Below are 19,080 nucleotides of genomic sequence, written 5' to 3' on the forward strand. Positions count from 1 at the left end.
AGCGTGAGTGGCCCATCCAACCGACCTGTCGAGGATAGTTGGGCGTCTGGGCTTCACCGGGGGGGCCCTCTGCATTCCACTGTCGAGCAGTATCTATCGACTTCGATATCCACAGATAGTCCATTGCAAATGTGAAGGACTGTATTTTATATCAATAGCGCGGCTGATCAGCGCCGGCCTAGGTATATCACCCCGTGCTATTACTCATCTATCTCTGTACAGCTGCACAGCCAGCCAGACCGAAGAGCGCTAGACATTCCAGAACAGGGGTGCTCCAGTATTGCGTTCTCTGAGCCAAGATCTTTAACCTACTAGGACGTACCATTTTCGCCATCCACCATCCACCGTTTTACCTGAAGCAGCGACTGTATTCTCTACTCATTAACCTAGACCCAGGTCATTTGTGACAGCTGTCTGCAGCGCACTTGCACGTTTTTTTAGTCACTCACTGGCGAGTGTAGTAATTGTCCCAATGTCCGCATAACGGAAGCATCGGAGAATCAGCTCACTATTTCTTGCTTGAGCAATTTGGCTTCATGCACATGAGGTTGTTTCTAATGTCAGATGGTAAACAAAATCCCCTAATTTTGTTTTGTTCCGATGCTCAACATAAGGCGTCGGATGTCTTTCCCCCAATCCCTTGGTGAGTACAGATGGGTAAACAAAGTTTTGTCCGGGCGGGCTCAGCTCACAAAACCAAACCAAACCACAGCGAGGGTGCCAGGGGAAGACAAGTTGCGACCACGAGCGATTCGTGATTCGTGACAGTGACAGCTACATGCCGAAGTCGTGCATTGCAGGCAATCCAGAAGAGTGTTCCTCTTCAATCTGGGTACGTTAAGAAATTAATAATTGAACGAATCTTGGATCCCGGATCAGCAGGCCGTACGATCCCAAGAACCCCTCGACGACCCAAGATACCTCGGGAGACGCTAGCCTAAGTAAATAGCTGCTCATCAGATCAGTGGGGACCCCCCATCTCACTAGTGGAGGAAACGCGTCCAAGATCTCAACCCGCGTTTCAAACCTTCAATGCAATTCGACGCTATTGACTGCAACTGCAATTGATTGCAATTGCAACTCTTCACACCCTCCTTGATTCACGGCTCTATCTTTATTTTGACTGAAAAGAAAGGCCAAGCTGGCAAATGGCCCCCAGCAACTCCCAGTACTGCGGCAGTTGAGACAATCTGTCGGAGAAGTCGGTTGCTATGTAAACAGGGCCGTTTTGTACGCCTAGACGGCTACCAATGGCGATGATCGCGGTTGCAGGTGCAACACTAGAACGAACAGCATGCCTCCAACCAAAAACCGCAAGCAGGGTCAAGTCACCCAGCAGTATGCCTCTCACGAGCCTCTGGCCAAGAGGAGAAAACACGCTCAAGGAAAAGGATCCAATGAGCCAACACCGCTGACGCCTGTCGAGCATGTTGTACTGGACCAATACTATCCACAGCTGCTCACACTCCGCGACTATGTTCTCTTGAAGCTCCCGGCCACATCACGGATCAGACGGAGAAAGATTGCGTCGACCGGATTTAGTGCAGCTGTTTCCCATGGTGAAATCACCGACATAGAGCGGGCTGTAGGGCAAGTGCTCGACACCACATTGGTTGGTGTAGCCCAGCACACAAAATGCATCCCAGATAAAAGATGGGAGCAGTGGGAGACATTCTCTCAAAGGGGAGACGAATCATACGTGACCTTATCTGATGGGCTTGCAGGAGCACGCTTCTCGCAGTCTGAGGTGCGTCCGTCACCCGGGAACTGCGCCATATTTGGGGGCCAACGAGCTGATGAAGTGAATAGATTGTGGATTTTGCCATTTGGATGATGTTCTCGAAATCCAAGAACACAGGCACATGGCCAAAGCACCTACTCTGTGATGGTTTCCGGAGAGATTACAGCTCTCGATTACAGCCGCCCAGAAACCACGCAGCCAACATACCTGGGATATTCTCTATCTACCCGAACCAGAGGGCCAAGCGGTTGAAACAGAGCCCCTGGCCTGAAGTTCTCAAGCTATTGGGTAACTCGGGTGACCGTATAATGATGGACCTGTTGCTAGATTGCTCAATGTTTCTGCCTGTTGGATCTTGTCAGGGGAACTACTACCAGATTAGCGGTCAGCTCCTGTAGAATCTCAAGTCATTTGGCAATGCTAAGTATATAATAGGCCAACCCCTGTATGACACCGAACTATTGGTGACAAACCACCAAGAGGCAAGAATTAGCCCGGCTGATTTCCAGCGCTCGACTACGGACATCAAGTTTGTCCGCAACCGGATGCTGTATGCCAGACCTGCCTTGAATGCCCGTGGCCTCGTACATTTTGGGCTGAGACACATTCGTGAGTGGTTTAGGTGCCGTTTGAGTGAGCAATCTCTAACAAACTGTAGATGTTTTGAATCGCTCGCCATACGTGAAACCCGACTCGGGATCTGCCAGCGATGCGGCCGTGCTGGCTAGTAGGAATGATGCAAATACGTTAAGGGTCATGATGTACATGTTCCCTCGACAGTTTGGACTACACAATGCATTTAACTCCAGAGTCAACTTCTCAGAAACATCCCAGAGATTGAAAGACTACACTCTTCGTGAGCAGGAAATCCAGGACAAGTTTGGCGAGCTTGCTGGTGACGATATCCGGCGCAAGAAGGCGAACCCGAAGCGTTTAAGGGGCAGAGTGAGGGAGCTCGTACGAAACTGCAAATTCTTCATTCTCGCTGCTCGTATAGCAAACTGCTTCAACATTACTGCCCAGTATGCCCATTTTTGCCTCGGTTCCCTATGAACACGTACTTACGATATCTAGGTGAATGACGATCTCGATCATAAGGAACTCAGCCACATTCGTCATGATAAGACCCCGAAGTCGTCGAAAGGATCAGAGGGAAAACTCTTAAAGAGAAAGCCTCAGTCGCAACCTCCTTTGTCTTCTACACAGAAACTCGTCGAGCTCTCAAGTCCAGTGTCACAGGTTTCTGCCTTCTGCCAATCTGTTTTGTCCAAGATCGTGCCTGACGAGTTTTGGGGTGTTGGTCCGGCCCAGGAACATAACAAAAGGGTGGCCATGAAGATGGTTGGCCAGTTCATCTATCTGAGACGATTTGAGGGCATGTATCTCCATGAAGTGATGCGAGGAATGAAGGTACAGTACAGCGCCATCAAGCCACGGAAGACCCGCAAGAACTAACATGCTACAGATCACCGAAGTTGGCTGGTTGTCACCTGAGCGGCTGATGGTCCACAAGACGTCGCAAACCGACATCCAAAAGAGGCTTGAGCTTTTTCAGGAATTTCTGTACTATGTGTTTGATTCTCTCTTGATACCCCTGATCCGCAGCAACTTTTATGTCACTGAGTCCAACACGCACAAATACCAGCTGTTCTTCTTTCGTCACGATGTCTGGAAATATGTCGCAGAGCCTGCCATGGCGGCGGTAAAGTCGAAGATGTTTGAGGAGGTGAGCATCGACGCAGCTCTGAAGATACTGGATTCCCGCAGCCTTGGCTTCAGCCAGGTGCGATTGCTGCCCAAAGAAAGCAGCATCCGTCCCATCATGAACTTGCGGAGGAGGATGGTCACAAAGGGCAACAGCAATACGCTGGGCCCTAGTATCAACACCATTCTCGGGCCTGTGCATACCATGTTGCAATTAGAAAAGGTACGTCGAAACCTGGGAACAATGACCTACCGGACAGTAAAACTAACTGACTGTAACAGTCTATGAATCCTGCAAAGTTAGGGGCCACTATGTTCTCTGTGGGCGATATCTACAAAAGAGTAAAGGAGTTCAAGTCGAACATACATCAGTCGGCAAAACCCCTATACTTTGCCAAGGTGGATGTCCAGGCAGCTTTTGATACCATCCCCCAGTCGGCTATTGTCGGTCTACTAGACTCTATTCCACAGCAGCGCAGCTATCGTATCGCAAAGCATGCGGAAATCTCTAGTAACATATTGGATAGCCCCACGGATCGTAACAAAATGGCCAAAGCGAAACCCGCCCGGAAGTGGCTGTCGACTGCACTCCGAGATCGCGACACGAGCACATTTCTTCAGCTGCTCGAGGACCAGCAGCAGACCGCGCAAAAGAGGAACACCGTCTTCATAGATAGCGTCGTTAAGAAGCAATACGACACAAGCCAGCTGATGCAGCTCGTGGCTTCGCACATCCAGCAAAACCTCGTCAAGATCGGCAAGAAGTTCTACAGGCAGAAGCGAGGCATCCCGCAGGGTTCCGTCTTGTCGTCCATCCTGTGCAACTACTTCTACGCCGATCTCGAGATGCACGTCCTGAAGTTCCTCGACTCGGACGACTGCCTGCTGCTCCGCCTTATCGACGACTTCCTCCTCATCACGACGGATCGGGGCAAGGCGGCCCGCTTTGTGGAGACGATGCATCGGGGCGTGCCCGAGTATGGGGTGCAGGTCAACCCGGCGAAGACACTGGTGAATTTCGACCTCGAAGTCAACCAAACCCCGGTCTCGAAAATCGGCGGAAGTAGTGGCGGGGACGCCTTCCCCTATTGTGGTACCCTCATTCACAGCAAGACGTTGGACATTACCAAAGACCGAGATAGGGGTAAAGGCCCCACTACCATCACCAACAAGAAGCGCGTCGCACCTGGTCCAGATGAGGAGGAGGAGGAGGAGGAGGAGGGAGTTGTCGCTAGAAAACGCAGTAAGACCAGCGAAAGCGGCGGTAGCACCAGCATATACAACTCGCTCACCGTGGAGTTTACGCGCGTCCCCGGCCAGACCTTCGAGCGCAAGCTCCTCAACGCCTTCAAGATCCAGAGCCATCTCATGTTCCTCGACACGTCTCACAACGCCGCCGCCACGGTCCTGTCGAACCTGTTTTCGGCCTTTGTCGAGACCGCCAACAAGGCGTGGGCCTACGCGCGCTGTCTTTCCTCTTCCTCTTCTACATCTATAGCGGCGGCCGGAAACAAAGGCAGCAACAACAACAACAAACGGCAACAGCAGCGGGGTCCCGCCGCCGCCGCTGCCGCTCCCGCCAGGCTCATGATCCGCGCCGTCGCCAAGCTCGTCGGCGTCGCCTTCCTGCTCGCCAAGAGCAAGGCCCGCCGCGCCCGCTACCCGGGCTACGTCTGCGACGTGCGCCGGAACGAGGTCGCCTGGCTCGCGCACCACGCCTTTCTGCAGGTCCTGGGCCGCAGGCAGGCCGGCTACGGCGAGGTGCTGGCATGGCTGCGGTCCGAGATCGGCAAGCTGGGCTCCCTGAAGGATATCCGCGCGGGACGCGTCCGACGTATAGTTACTTCCTAGTTGTGCAAATAATAGACAATAATACATAAATACGTCGTGTTTGACAAGAAAGAAAAACAGCGTTATTGAAGTCACGTCGCTAGGGGCCATTCGGATTATATAGACACAGATCATACGTGTTTCTATTAATTCATAGTCGCAAGAGACAGACACTTGGTTTCGTTTTTACACATTAGGCTTTCGTTTGTACAGTATCATAGCCCTCCACATCAGACCCCGCGGAAGACACCAAACCTGGATCTACGCGACTTTTATGTACACATACCAGCCCACCTACCAATAATGCAGTTAGTTCAGCCCGTCTCCCACTTACGCGCCGCGAACAGGCGTTATCGCCGGAATATATACCTCCTGGTATAATGCATCCAGACATTCTCATCGATATATGCCTACCACCGAACGCCCAATCCCATCATCTCCACGCGCAGTCGTCCGTGGCCATTCATTCATTACCTTTTACCCCTTAATATTCGGTTCCTGCATGCTTATTGCCGGTATAGGGCGAGTTATGGGATCTAGTTAGATCATGCCACCGCCGCCAACCTTTTCTCGGCCTCCTCGGCCCTTTTGTTGGCCTCTGCTACTTCTTGTTGTAGCTGTTTGATGTACACTATCGCCATCTCCACCGTGCTCGCCTTGCTATTCGGCGTGCTGGTCGACTTGTATTCTTTCTTATTGTCCATCTTATCGCTTCCAGGACTTTCTCCTTCCTCCTCTTTTTTTTTCCGCAATGATGTTTTTTGGGAGCAATGTCGCGATCTCTTGCAGTGCCGAGTTGATGCGGTTACGTCGACCTTGCTCGGCAATCTTATGCGACGTCCGTTTCGAGGTGAGGTTGGTGGAAAGCTCGCTTGGATACGAAACGCCCGGTACCGTGTTCCCTTCAAGAATGTTCTGATAATTTGACTTCGAAGTCAATAAGCGCGACGCAGTATCTTCAGCTGATATCCCCGAGGTGCCGGGCAGCAGTGGCTTGATGTTAGGTGATATCCGGGGCAGAAGTGCGGGTGAGACTTGCACCGAGCTGACGCTCGATCGCTTCCGGCTTGTTCTAGCGGCCAGAAGTGGTGTTTTGCGCGAGTTGGCCGACAGTTTCGGGGTTAACTGAGGACTCGCAGTTGCCGAGGATGGTTGCGATGGACGAGCAAAAACAGGTGATGGCAATGGCTGCAAAGTTGAGCTCTTACCAGCATCCAGATCAGGCGATATTGAGCCTGATTGCGTAATGATTTGCGGAAGTTGTGGTTTCGGGAAATTGACGGATTCGGGCAGTTCGAAATTCTCAATATGTTCCGAGGGTATCTGAGCGGGATTGTTGGAGTCGGCTGACTTGTTTCTGGGTGATATCCTGAAGAGCGAAGCTGGTGTTGCAGGCGAGGCGCCGCCGTTCAATGTCGCAGGCACGGCATGAGAGGCAGCGTTATTGCTGTTCTGAGCTTGGATGTAAGGCGATTGCCGAGCGGATCTTGGTTGAGGAACTGGAGGGGGTGGCATCTCTGACAAAGCTTCCGGCGACACAGAAGCGTTCTCTGAGTCCTCCGTCGAAGCCGCGGACAGAGGAGCGGGCTTGACAGTAGTTCGCTCTGTAAGTGTTTCGGCCAACTCGCTCAGAACCTGGGCGTTCATGACTGGGGTTGAAGCCGTCTTCTTTCGATGCGGTTTCACGATTGGAGACTGTCTTACGCCCGACTTTCTTGCCTTATTCACGTTCTTCTGTTGCACCTTCTTCGAGAGGTCTACTGCACTGGGGGGGGGTGTTAGACTTCCAGGTCCATCTCCACGGGGGAATTCGTGGCCGTGGGACCAAGGTGGGTTGGATCGAAGTTCGGTATCGACTCGGGATTCTGAGCGTGTAAAGCGGGCGAAGTGAGAGGGCTGAAGTAGGCCCCGGGCACTGTGTATTGTGTTTCGACCGAGAACTGAGTGTCCAACGGCGTAACAGCCGGGGATACCAGCGGTGTGAAGGCCATCTGTTCAAAGGTTAGTAGTGATTCTTAATATTTCGGGGGAGTTGCTTGTCGTACGTCTGTTTGGTCCTTCAGCCTAGGGTAGCGATCAAACATTCCATGCGAGTGTTGGGGGGTCTGTTCGCCTGGCCGGTGTTGCTGCTGCTGCTGCTGCAAACGCTGCTGTTGTGTGTAGAAGTGGTTCGAAGGATGCATCTCAAGGCTTTGAGGAGTGGGAGGGATCATATTCCGCTGCTGCTGGGCAAAGAAGTTGATTTGCTGTTCCTCAAACTGTATGTTTTGCTCCTGAAGCTGCCTATGCTGCTCTTGCATCCGTTGATGTTGTAGAAACTGGATCTGAGCGTCAAGGTCGGAGAGAGCATCGCCAGAGTTGGGATGTTGAGAGCCAAGCATCTGAGAGGGAACGGTAGGTACTATTGATTCCGAGGTGGTCGGAATCATCTGGGTCGGCATTGGCATACTACTGCTGGCGATGATGCCTGCAGCCTCGGTACCACTCATTGCAGTATCCATATGATCATGCTGGCCCTGGTGAGGGTGCATCATCGAAGGAGGGTTCGTCGCGGAGTTGAAATCCTGAAAGTCGAATTGTAGCCCGTCGCCCATGTTAGACATTCCTCCCAACTCGAGGAACTGTTGGAAGTCATCTTCACCCGTTGGGGTCATGGTGTGATCCTGCCCGTTCCAGTTGTTCGGATCCATCATAGCCATGTGCCTGATCGACATCTGTGGCGCTCCTTCGCAACGAGCTTTGCGACAAGCAATTTGGAATAGATATCGTCCTGGCCGTCACAGACTAGAGCCGTCCGTCGCGTTGCTCGTCAGTCCTGGCAGAGGCCTAACACAGAGTACGTTTTCCCGCACTCTTGCCAGCTCAAGAGCCTTTGCCTTGTCCTTTTTTTTCACGGAATGGAGAACAAAGTTCGCCGTAAACTTTGCCCCCACGCAATCAGATCATCAACAAATACAGAAACTCAATCAGCAACTTCTTCGGTTCGGGTCGTCACTGTCTCGCAGTCGAGAATAGCCGATTGGAGTGCCTGTCTCGGGATCCAGGTAGTGAAGGAGCAGTTCACCGGCCGGAAGGAACAGGCCGAGGCAGGTTGGCGTAGGCGAGAGTAATGCGCTCGCTCTCGGCGGAGATGCGAGGACGAAAGGTAGAAATGATAGGTACTCGTGAATAGGCGGCGGCGGGATTAGTTTGGCGGATGGTAGTTCGCCAGGTGAAATAGGAACACTGGAAGGGTTCAACTATTGGTCAGGAAAGCGACTGCAGAGCGAGGGGGAGAAGAGGCGCTTCGAAGCAGCCGATGGCCATCTTAGAAAAAAAAGCGACAGGCCATTCCGGTCGAGATTGTGGGTGTGGTGTGAATGGATCCCGCGTCGCATCTTCATGTGCACTAGGAAAGAGAGTGTGTGAACCGGGGGGCAGGAGGAGGGACTGCCTACCTGCAAGTGACTAGGTAACTACCCCGACCGATGCATTTGGTGCAAGTAGCAGATGGGGCGAAGGGGGGGGGTGAGGGGAAGCCGGAGCGGTGACTGGAGGAGCGCCTCGAGAAGCGGATTAGATACATAAAGAGCAAGTTGCGACAGAGGACAATACGCCATACAACAGACTCGGTGTCAGAAAATCTAATTATAAGTGAGGCGAGTAGCTGTCAAATGCTACTGTAGGTTATGCTATCCTGACCAGCCTACGACGTATATGCACAGGCGGGTAGAACGTAGGTAGAACGAATTGCCTTCCTTGTAGTTACCTAAGTACATACATAATGCACGTAGGTCATGTTTCGAGGCCCTAGACATGAACGGTAATAAGCAAAGTACACACCCATATCAGGCGTATCTCGAACTCTGAGTTCTGCTCTGAGATGGGCCATAGCCACCACCACATCCCCATCACCTGCAGCACAGGGGGCTTGGGCCGGTCCCTGTTCTATGCGCCGAAGCTAAAAAGTTCAAGTCTCCATTCCTCACTGGCAGAATGGGTCACTGCAGGGAACCAGCATCAAACCCACTCAAAGCAGCAGCTTACATACTCCGACTTCTAACTTACAGCCAGCCAGCCAGCCAGCCAGCCTCCCTCCGCTCAGTATTATGGTACATTGCGCACAGCACTGTGTTTGCATGTGACGATGGCCTCTTTTCTCTACAGTCTTGATAATTGTTCCTCTAACCAGCTCCTTGTGTCGTACCCGTCCTACCATCGGCCCCCTAGCCCATCGACTTCGTCTACTACGATATGGAGGAGACCTCAAGACGGCATGGCTGTGTGCTCGTATACTGTTTGTATGTGGTTAATAGAACTGAGCGAGGGTCATCCAAGTTCCGTCTATCCTGTGTTCCAGCATGGCATACCCTAGAAATATCATGAACATGGTAGAGAACAAGTACGGTGGTTTTCCACTCAATTTTCAGGGTCCTGTGGTGCGGTTGTTTCCCATGGAATCATCCGCACCTGCAACATCCCTCGACGGGAAGTTCCATTTGCTACCTACCTCTTGACAAGGGATTACCTAACTAGCAAAAAATTTTCTTGCTCACGAACAATATGCAAGTCGGAGAACATACCGACCCCCTGGAAATCGTCTTAGGCGCGACTGGCGGCGGTGCAGTTATCGAGACGATATGAGAATGAAGCCGACAGTGGGCGTCCTCGGTTCTATTACTATGTAGGTTTTGTAGAGCCCACCCAAGGAGATGGGATGTGGTCCGAGGATAAATTCGATTTGGCCGCCGCCCCCTGTTCAACCACAAGCAGACAAGGTACGATAATATGGAGCCATCCCCGACCGTTTGGCAGAGAAAGCTTGGACTCGGATCTCATTTAATCGTGAAATGCCCCAGCCGGTTAGAGCTGTCTCGAATTCTAGGTCAATCCCCTGTCCAGCAGTGCTCGAGGATTTTCAAGATCAGGTGTGCAACTACCGTGGTATGTTTGTAACTGTAGGTAGCATAAAAAATGTCGTAATCCCTCGACCCGACTACCTCCCTACCGAACATTGAACCGGTCGGAAAAAGAAAATTTTTAAGGTTTGAGCGAGTCACCACGGAGTATTCAGCTGGCCTATGACTAAAGTGAGTGGCTGGTGCTATAGTTAGATGGACAGACTAGCCTTACTAATACATACCTGTCAACTTGTCAACTCAATCTACAAAGCACTACTATGACCGTTGGTGTGCATTGACTATTAACCTAGGTTACTATGGAAGGGATGTCTGATTTGGGCGTAGCAGCGCAAGGATGTTGAGAAATAATTGGATATTCGTTTTGACTAGCTGAAGAGAGTCAGGACGTTGAACAGCAATCACCCATCCTGATTCGAATCTCAGCATGGTGCCAAGTCAGGACCGACATACATATGAAGCCCTGGCCGGTTCCCACTCCTGCAACCGAGCAAGATTCCTCGCATCTTAGGTTAATGGAACCGCACTCTCTCCTTCGGTCTCATGCGCTTCTCATGCCATACGCTATACTATTCTTGATTTACCCACCTGCATAAGACCGAGATCAGCAAAAGCAAAGAATAACGGCCATACTGTCGCATCCCGACAGAAGCTTCGTAGCAGTGGGCTTTTCGGGGCAGGGTGAAGGGAGAAAGAACGAAAGAAAGAGAGACAGAGAGATAAAGAGACACAATAGGGATTCTGGATTCTCCTAGCGCCGCACGTCTAGCACTCAGCCGAGGGTCTTCGCTTTCGGGAGGGCTTGTTGACGGACATGGCATGTGCGCCGGTCCAAATCGATGGCCATGTCATGAGATCCGGCGACGCACAACCTCTAGGAAGGAGAGGGGATGGATGGGTTTTATGTAAAAAGAAAACCCCAGGGTTCCTCTCGCCTCCCAAAGCAGCCGACCGCATTGCGCCATGACCCGCAACCAGGTTCTGAAGTCAACAGGCCTTTCAGCTTTTGCGTGGGGGTCGACTCTTATTACCTGCCGTACTATAGCATACCTCTTACGAAATCGACGCGAGATGATGAACAAGTCCTTGTCGGTATGTCATCTCGGTATACAAGGACGGACGACTTTGCAAGGTGTGGCGCGATGGCGAAAGCGACAGTGCTATCGATCTACCTACTACAATTGCAGTCAGTCAGAGTCACCGGTCAAGAACTTGGGGGTATTTTAGTTCCGTCCTTCAGCGCGCGCCTCGTTTCTACCAAGATGCCCGCGTGGAAGGCAAGAAGGTTTGGGGCTGACATGGGGGGGTTGGACGGCCGATGCCCTTTTTGACACCGAAAATGGCGGCACAACCCTGCCATACAAGTGTGGAGGCTTGCCCGGCTCCAATCGCGAAGAGAGTCTGACAACCTTTCCATCGGCAAGTCGCAAATGCCATGGGCCCTTTTTTCCCCGTTCGCAGCCATTGTGTCGAGGGTCGTCAGGACTCTCCAATCTACCCTGTGACTGTGGCATTTCTTGTTGGTAATCTTGTCCGTTGCTTGAGCCAGAAACCTTCCGACTGTCGTCCTGCTTGGTATTGCCAGACGCGATTTTACACTACCATGTATAACTCGCATGCATTATTAGTGATTATCTCGTGCATCGCATGGATAGGTGGCAGCATCTTCGTCTATGTATTCCGCGAGCCGTCAAGCACCATATCGACCCCAGATTAAAAAAATATGACAAGGATAAACAGCATTTTTTGCCTGATTAGACAATAACATTACCGATGGTAATGTTATAAGATCTAGCAGGTACTATTGTAGTATCAGCTTGCGGCCCTCTGGACCTTGCGATCCGATTCGCGAGCTAACCCGCCAGTCTTCATCAGGGCCCCTCACGCTCGGATGGGTGCCTTCGAGTACATAGGTCTCCTGTCCTACATGCTGACTGCATCAACCGGGGTGGTATCAAGTGACTGCAATTTGTTCTTCCATCATTCTCAAACCCCATGCTGGACCCAACTTATCGCCATAGACTGCACGCGTCTCGATATTCACCTAGGTGATCTCTGTATCTTCGCTATTCCCGAAATGTGTTGACCGCGTGTGAGCTGCATCTACATATGATGCGATGACATACAGCACGCAGTACAGCCCGAACTGCGTGGCGGAATCATGTGATGGTACTCGGTAAGCCGAAGGAGACAAGCCATTATCGCCGCCGATGGCATCTCACGATGTGGCTATCGCACTAAGCAAATGACCACGAGTCTCGGTTCAACCCCATTTCCTATCAACATAATCAAGGCCTCTCAACACACTCGATTATTCTATGTTGAAGATCGAGCACTGGGCAATGGCCAAGTAAGCGTATTTCACTTTTGTGAGTCTGGGGTGCGGGGGGTTGAGTTTTCAGGGGTAACGCCCAGACTACCGGACCCTATTTTAACAACGCATAAAGGAGTCAAGTTGAGTGGCAGAGACCACAAACAGATGTAAAATATACGCATTAACACCATACAACTCTATTCAATACAATACAAAACCACAACAGGTATCTTGCTTAGGTTCAAGGTAATCCCACGGAACGCCACGCCGAATTCAAAGACCATCCATCCCTATCCCATACTCTAGGGAGTCACCAAATCAACCCCAGCCGCGGCTCGATCTGTAAACATCGAGAATAAAGAACATGCAGAACCCCCGACTCTAGGAAAACGAAATTACCAGGTCCAAGCCATGATGTACATTGTGATTCTGTCTTTCTTTCTTGTCAAAGAACCAATAGTCTACAAGTACTTCAGTTTCCGAGTCGCATAGACGGACATCGTCGCGCTGACCGCCCCAATGAACATGCAAACCGCAATGGCATTCGGCCCATCCGTGGAGTGGTGCTCGTCCGGGTGAGCATCGTGCGCGAGCTCGGGACTCTTGCCCGGCTCGAGGATCGCGAAGACGATGGTGCTGATGAAGGTCCCGATGAATTGGGGGATGGTCGTGTAGATGTTGAGGATGCCAAAGTATATACCCGAAAGTTCGCCGGAGCCGCTGGCCTTGTCCAAGCCGTCCTGGCCGTGCGTGCCGTTTTCGAGATGGCGGTCCGTCGGGCTGCCGGGACGATCCAGATTCGTCATCTCCACGGCGCCATTAGAGATCCGCTGATAAGAAGCGTTCGACTCGCTCGCGCCGCTAAGCTTGTTGACCTCGACTCCGAGAAACGTGGGAGGCGCCCACATGGTGATCGTCCAAGGTAATCCACAAATACACATGATGACCGTCGCAAATCGGAAGCTGGTGGCAAAGGGAGCCAGGTAGAGGGCGAATGCAAATAAGCCATTGCCGAACATCCATGCCGTCAATAGACTTGGCTTGTATTTGTTAAGCTTCTCGACGTAGGAAGCGATACTTTGTGGAGGTCTAGGGGTGAAGTGATCATCCTCGGGGCTCCGGATGACCAGTGGCAACACCCAAGAACCAGCCATTGTAATGCACGAGTAGATTACCAATGCAGTGCTCCCGATCCGTCCTATGTCACCGAGAGCATCACCGCTTTTGGCATCTTCTGGAACATCGTAGCGGTAGTAAGTCTCGCCCACCCATGTGGTACCGTAGAATAGGAAAGGAAACCAGCCAATCCAAGCCCATAGTTGTACCATGCAAATCGCTCTTATCCGCGGGGGAAGATGGAGAATTGTAGACCAGATCTGGTGGACTACTTTGAACCTCCCTCCCGGCTGATTCGGGTCATGCCTCACATCCACCAGGACTCGCTCTGTAACGGCCCAGCATGTAACAGCGGATGCACCCAGAATACTCACAGCTGCGATGATGGTCAGTTTCTTGAACTGTGTATCACCGAGGAAGCTGCCTGTGATCTTTTCCAAGTCAACTGCGCCGGCAGCGTAACCGATCAGGTGGCCGATGGAAGACATTCTACCTCCTGCATGAAAGTCAGCACAGTTGTTGGTCTAGAAGTGGGGGTTTTAGCCTACCCCAGGCAGCACCATCTTGCTGCTTAGATATGGGCAGTGTGTCGACTACCAGACTTCGTGCTGCGGACATGACTGCTATAAGTTAGTACCCATCTTTACCATACTTGAGCTTATGGTGGAGACGTACCAGCGTTGATCGAGAAATCTACAACGTAGATCGAGAGGACAGCGACAAATATTGTTATATTTTTTGCACCTTCCCCTTCGCCGAAAAATGTCGTTATGATTTCTTTGGTGAATCCGAGCACGAGCAGCCCGAGGGCGACAATGATGGAGCCACCAGCAATAAAGGGGCGCCGGCGACCCCATTTTGACCTTGACTCGTCTGCGATCGCGCCGACAATAGGTTGGACGACGAGCCCAGACAACGGACCAGCGATCCAAACCAACGAGGTGTGCGACTTGGACAAGCCAAGGGATAGTAAGTAGGGATTGCCATATGTCATCTCTACTCCCCATGTGAATCTGTAAAGCAACAGGCGCGGTCAGTTAAGGTGGAGTCGTGACAAGAACCCAGAGGTCTAGCAGACTTACACGATACCGAGAGTGCTGAAGTTCAATAACAGCATGCGCACCGTGTCCGAGCTGCCCTTAATTGAGGGCTGCCCTGACCATTTTGACATCTCTGCCGGATTGTTCGGGTTGCGCACCCAGCCGTCGTCTTCGTCTCCGTCGTCTCGTCGGCCGTCTGTAATCTGAGACGCAGCTCGTAGATTAGTGGTGGGTACTGCGTCGACTTCGTCAAATGGCTCCCAGGCCTCGCTATCGAACTCGTTTTCGTCGTCGTTTGGTCGGTGGGCAGAAGGGGTTTTGTTCGAATTGGAAGCCTCTGGAATCGACGGTTGGACTTTCAGGCCATCTGGCATTGTCGTGGCCATAACAGGGCCCCGGAATGCGGCAAGTTATGGTGAGATGAGTTGGCCGCTGACATTGAATACAGGGATTGGCAGATCCACCGTCACTTCTTGGGATGTCCAGAAATGTCTTGGGGGTCCGGGGTCTGGGGTGGCACGGAAGGGGAGATGGGTGGTACAGAGTTCGCGTCAGTGAGACATCGAGAAAGGCTCACTCTGAACAAATGGTGGTTTAAAATGAGGATAGATGATACAGGTTTTTGCAGGAGGACGTTTTCTGTATCGATGGTTTCATCGCATCGCGTCGCATCATAAGATGAGTTCCCAAAGCAGGAAGTGCAATAGTGCTAACCTTAAGCTCTGTCTAAGTACCTCTTGCCCGTCCTAGAGCCCACGTCGTAAACGCCTACCCCAGATTAACTCTGCAGGAGATCATGATGTCGAGAAAGTGACCGCTGGAGCTGAAAGCCTTGTTCACTGGATACCTTTGTACATACCTAATATCGTCCCACCTAGATATATCGACTGTCCTACCATCCTGCAATCATTTCGGGGTTGAATCTGATGTAAGCTCTGCTTGATGAGAGAACCTGAGTGCAACTCAGGTAGACAACTAAACAGCACATGGCATGAGGTCTAATGTTGGGATAAGTCTTGAGTAAGGAGAACTGAGTACACGTAATCAGATTTCAAGCAAGCACTTATGTACATGTATGTATGTACATTAGCTAAGTTGATTTAATGCGTCTTGGCTGTGGGTGGCCTGCCGTAGAAGAATAAAGATAAGGGCGCATGCGTCGTATGCGTTCGTTGCATGGACCAAACTGAAGAAAGATGGTATTTTGTGTGTCCCAACAGCGAGCGATCTCTCGGTTCTCATTCCGAATGCGCGTGGGATGGGTTTTCGAATCCCATTGGAGATCTCCCTTGTCGAAATCCCTCAGCTCACATTGGGCGAGTTAATGGAGCAAGTTGACGGGCCGGGTTCCATAACCTCTTTTGCGGGACATGATTATGGAAACATGTTCGCTGTGCCTGCCCCGCCGCGCCTTGCTTACAGCTGGCCAGCTCAGCACTGGTTGGCTCCGATCTAGGAACGTGGGGTCATACTCACTTAGAGACTCGCACCATCGTCACTAGAACAAAATTTGTGACCCCTCCAAAGCAGTCATCGTGAAGAATCAATTGCTGCCCGATCGCGTCGCAAAAGATTCCCGAGTACAGCGTTGCTCTCGCTTCGAAATAATAAGGGAAGCCGATTCGTTACAACGGCATATTTCCTCCAGCCTACTGTGCATTCGCGACGACGACCCGATTTCAGTCCCCCACCTCCACTGCCGGCTTGGGCTATATCACTAACCTACAGATCGCCATAATTTCTCGGAGCAGAAGGGCCAGCGTTTCAAAGCCTGCATCCCCCCTCAACGTGTTGCAGTAGTTTCCTCGGGATCCAGTAGAGAGCCACCAGCAAGATGGATTTGGTCAACCAGTCGGTATACCCTTTGACCGCCCAACATCACAAACTGTCCCTTATACCCAAACCAACATCGATTTGGAATCATGGCTGAACTAATTACCCTCGGAAACAGCCTGGAAGGCCGCCTACTCTTCGCCGTGCCCAAAAGTGAGTATACTCGGGTTTGCCGGCAATGACTGTTGTCTTTGCTAACTGACACCGCCTCAGAGGGACGGCTGAATAGCGCAGCGCTCAACCTGCTCGAGGGTGCCGACATACAATTTAGGAGAGAGAACCGCCTCGACATTGCTCTCGTCAAGAACCTTCCTATTGCCCTGATCTTCCTTCCCGCCGCCGATATCCCCACATTCGTCGGAGAGGGCAGTGTCGATCTCGGCATTACTGGCTTCGATCAGGTCCAAGAGCACGATGCCGGCGTACGCGCCATCTACCGGCAAAGGAGGTTTTCTGGCGAGATCACGCCTGAAGAGGAGAGTGCCAAGACCGCGACTACCGGCTGCGAGACAGTCATGGAGCTCGGCTTCGGAGCCTGCAAGCTCCAGGTACAGGTCCCGGTGAAGGGGCCCTATTCGTCGCCCAAAGACTTGATCGGGAAGAACATTGGCACCAGCTTTGTGAAGCTTTCGGAAAAGTACTTCGCCAACCTGGAGCTCGAAGCCGGCTTCAACCCTCAGGACACCCCGAATGGCAAGCTGCGAACCCAGATCATTGAGCTGAGTGGTAGTGTTGAAGCAGCCTGCGCTCTGGGTGTTGCAGACGGCATTGTCGACCTTGTCGGTAAGTAATACATTGATACTTTGTGCTCTTCAATGAACTTAGAAGAAAATGCTAATCATTCGGGTTCCAGAGTCGGGTGAGACTATGAAGGCCGCCGGCCTGATGCCTATCGATACGGTCGTTGACTCGAGCGCCATTCTGATCAAGTCGCGGTCACCGCGGAGCACGGAAATGGTCGACTTGATCGCATCCCGTATACGCGGCGTTATCACCGCTCAAAAGTTCGTCCTGTGTCAGTACAACATCGAGAGATCGTCACTGGCCTCGGCTTCCAAGATTGCGCCTGGAAAGCGTGCACCTACAATCACCACCTTGGATGAAGAAGGGATGGGTAGCCGTTTCCGTCATGGTTGAGAAGAAGAAGATTGCAACCGTCATGGATGAACTGACCAAGGTCGGTGCGCATGATATTCTGGTACTCAATATCGCGAACACGCGAAGCGATTAAACGAGCATGCGGCGCTCGGTGGAAATATAGTAGAACTTAGAGTAATATACGCAAGCCCGTTAACAAGCGAGCAGTACGGTTAACTGTAGTACATGTCCACAGGCCTGCGCCTAGCTGACCTGGTAATCAGGTCATCTTGCCAGTCGTCACATACATCGATGAGTGAGGACGTGTACGAATCAGCTCATTTTCACTAAGCCGGTGATAACGTTACTCATCGATATTCGGTCCGTGTGGTGTAAGCTTTGAGGCTGGGATTTAGAGAGAGGGGTCGGCTCGCTAAAACTGCCCGTTGATCTAATGAGGATAGACCCTGGCTTTTCTAGCGGAAACCGTCGAAGCCAATACGAAGCTGGAAAATCCTGTTTTGAATAAGATAAACGGGTGGACAAGGTTCAGCCGTACTCTTAACTTACAATGTATCTATCGGCTTGACGGGCTGACGGGTTTTTGGAAACTAGACCCGTCCGGTTGGGCGAGACTAACCGACGATTTAGGCTGACACGACGTCACATCTATTTTAATGTGACGGGTTCCTGGAGGATCTGCTTACAGCCTACAGGATCAACCGGAAGGGTTCAAAGTAAAAAACCCCGAATAGGGTCTAGAAATATTGATCTTCTTTCGTAGAGTATCCATTGACTTTCATCCCGCGCGTTTCTTTTGTGCGAATCTCCCATACTACTCGAGTTTCGACTGTTTCACTGGGGTCAATGAGTCGCCTTTGTCTCGGGACTGAGCACCATGCAATCAGCAGACCCAAAGACGAAGGCTACTGCTGCTCCGGCTCGCCCGGAACCCAAGGTGGATGGCGGAAATGAGAATGCGGAAGAGGTCGAACAGCAGTCGAAGCTGTATCGAGTAAGTCGCTACTTTTCCCCATCATCCTGGCGATGATTTTGGTTATTTCAAGTACTGCAAAATACCTTGTTTGTTTCCTCATGTAACATGACCCTGAAATCGAGGCCCCGTTGCTTATGTTATCTATATCGTATGATTTTCGTTAGAATGGAACTCTATACTAATTTTAATAGATCGTCATGACACCCATAAACCTCATCTCCTTTATCCTCGGGCTCTGGCTCGTCGACTTGCGGAACCAGTGGCATCGAGAGCATCATCATCATTCGCATTCGCGTCCGCGTCCGCCATCCTCCGCCTCCTACCTACCGGCGTGGATCTGGCGGCCGCGCGAACCGGCGGAGGAACCTTTCTACTATCACTCCAAACAGAGGAAACTGATGCGGATGGAGGCTTCCGAGGCGTTTCTGCTGCGCAACCGCGTTATTTTCGGGCTGGTGCTGGTTGCGATGGTTGTGCTCTGGGCGACGTCGTGGATGATTCGCAGCGTAGTGGCGTGGTTGGTGGCGTAG

General features: G+C 51.7%; 5 protein-coding genes across 5 annotated transcripts; 3 read left to right on the forward strand and 2 right to left on the reverse strand.

Annotated features, from left to right (window-relative positions):
- Positions 1–1,294: 1,294 nt before the first annotated feature.
- Positions 1,295–5,296, forward strand: PG994_012368 (RNA-directed DNA polymerase; the record flags this gene model as incomplete). Its single annotated transcript, XM_066863777.1, has 7 exons — positions 1,295–1,747; positions 1,810–2,029; positions 2,177–2,350; positions 2,400–2,686; positions 2,816–3,151; positions 3,207–3,668; positions 3,728–5,296. The coding sequence occupies 7 exons, from the start codon at positions 1,295–1,297 to the stop codon at positions 5,294–5,296; spliced, it is 3,501 nt and encodes a 1,166-aa protein (XP_066712887.1).
- Positions 5,297–5,980: 684 nt separating this feature from the next.
- PG994_012369 (uncharacterized protein) lies at positions 5,981–7,929 on the reverse strand (the record flags this gene model as incomplete). Its single annotated transcript, XM_066863778.1, has 2 exons — positions 5,981–7,266; positions 7,422–7,929. The coding sequence occupies 2 exons, from the start codon at positions 7,927–7,929 to the stop codon at positions 5,981–5,983; spliced, it is 1,794 nt and encodes a 597-aa protein (XP_066712888.1).
- Positions 7,930–12,948: 5,019 nt separating this feature from the next.
- On the reverse strand, positions 12,949–15,017 carry PG994_012370 (major facilitator superfamily domain-containing protein; the record flags this gene model as incomplete). Its single annotated transcript, XM_066863779.1, has 4 exons — positions 12,949–14,099; positions 14,152–14,223; positions 14,279–14,616; positions 14,686–15,017. 4 exons carry the CDS (start codon positions 15,015–15,017, stop codon positions 12,949–12,951), a joined length of 1,893 nt encoding a protein of 630 aa, XP_066712889.1.
- Positions 15,018–16,565: 1,548 nt separating this feature from the next.
- On the forward strand, positions 16,566–17,613 carry PG994_012371 (ATP phosphoribosyltransferase; the record flags this gene model as incomplete). The annotated part of the gene is made up of 3 exons (XM_066863780.1): positions 16,566–16,629; positions 16,690–17,259; positions 17,330–17,613. 3 exons carry the CDS (start codon positions 16,566–16,568, stop codon positions 17,611–17,613), a joined length of 918 nt encoding a protein of 305 aa, XP_066712890.1.
- Positions 17,614–18,451: 838 nt separating this feature from the next.
- Positions 18,452–19,080, forward strand: PG994_012372 (uncharacterized protein; the record flags this gene model as incomplete). The annotated part of the gene is made up of 2 exons (XM_066863781.1): positions 18,452–18,568; positions 18,742–19,080. The coding sequence occupies 2 exons, from the start codon at positions 18,452–18,454 to the stop codon at positions 19,078–19,080; spliced, it is 456 nt and encodes a 151-aa protein (XP_066712891.1).

Source organism: Apiospora phragmitis (genome assembly GCF_038363925.1).
Source record: "Apiospora phragmitis strain CBS 135458 chromosome Unknown utg000010l:1.0-9815664.0:1.0-9183399.0, whole genome shotgun sequence".
Taxonomy (NCBI): Eukaryota; Fungi; Ascomycota; class Sordariomycetes; order Amphisphaeriales; family Apiosporaceae; genus Apiospora; species Apiospora phragmitis.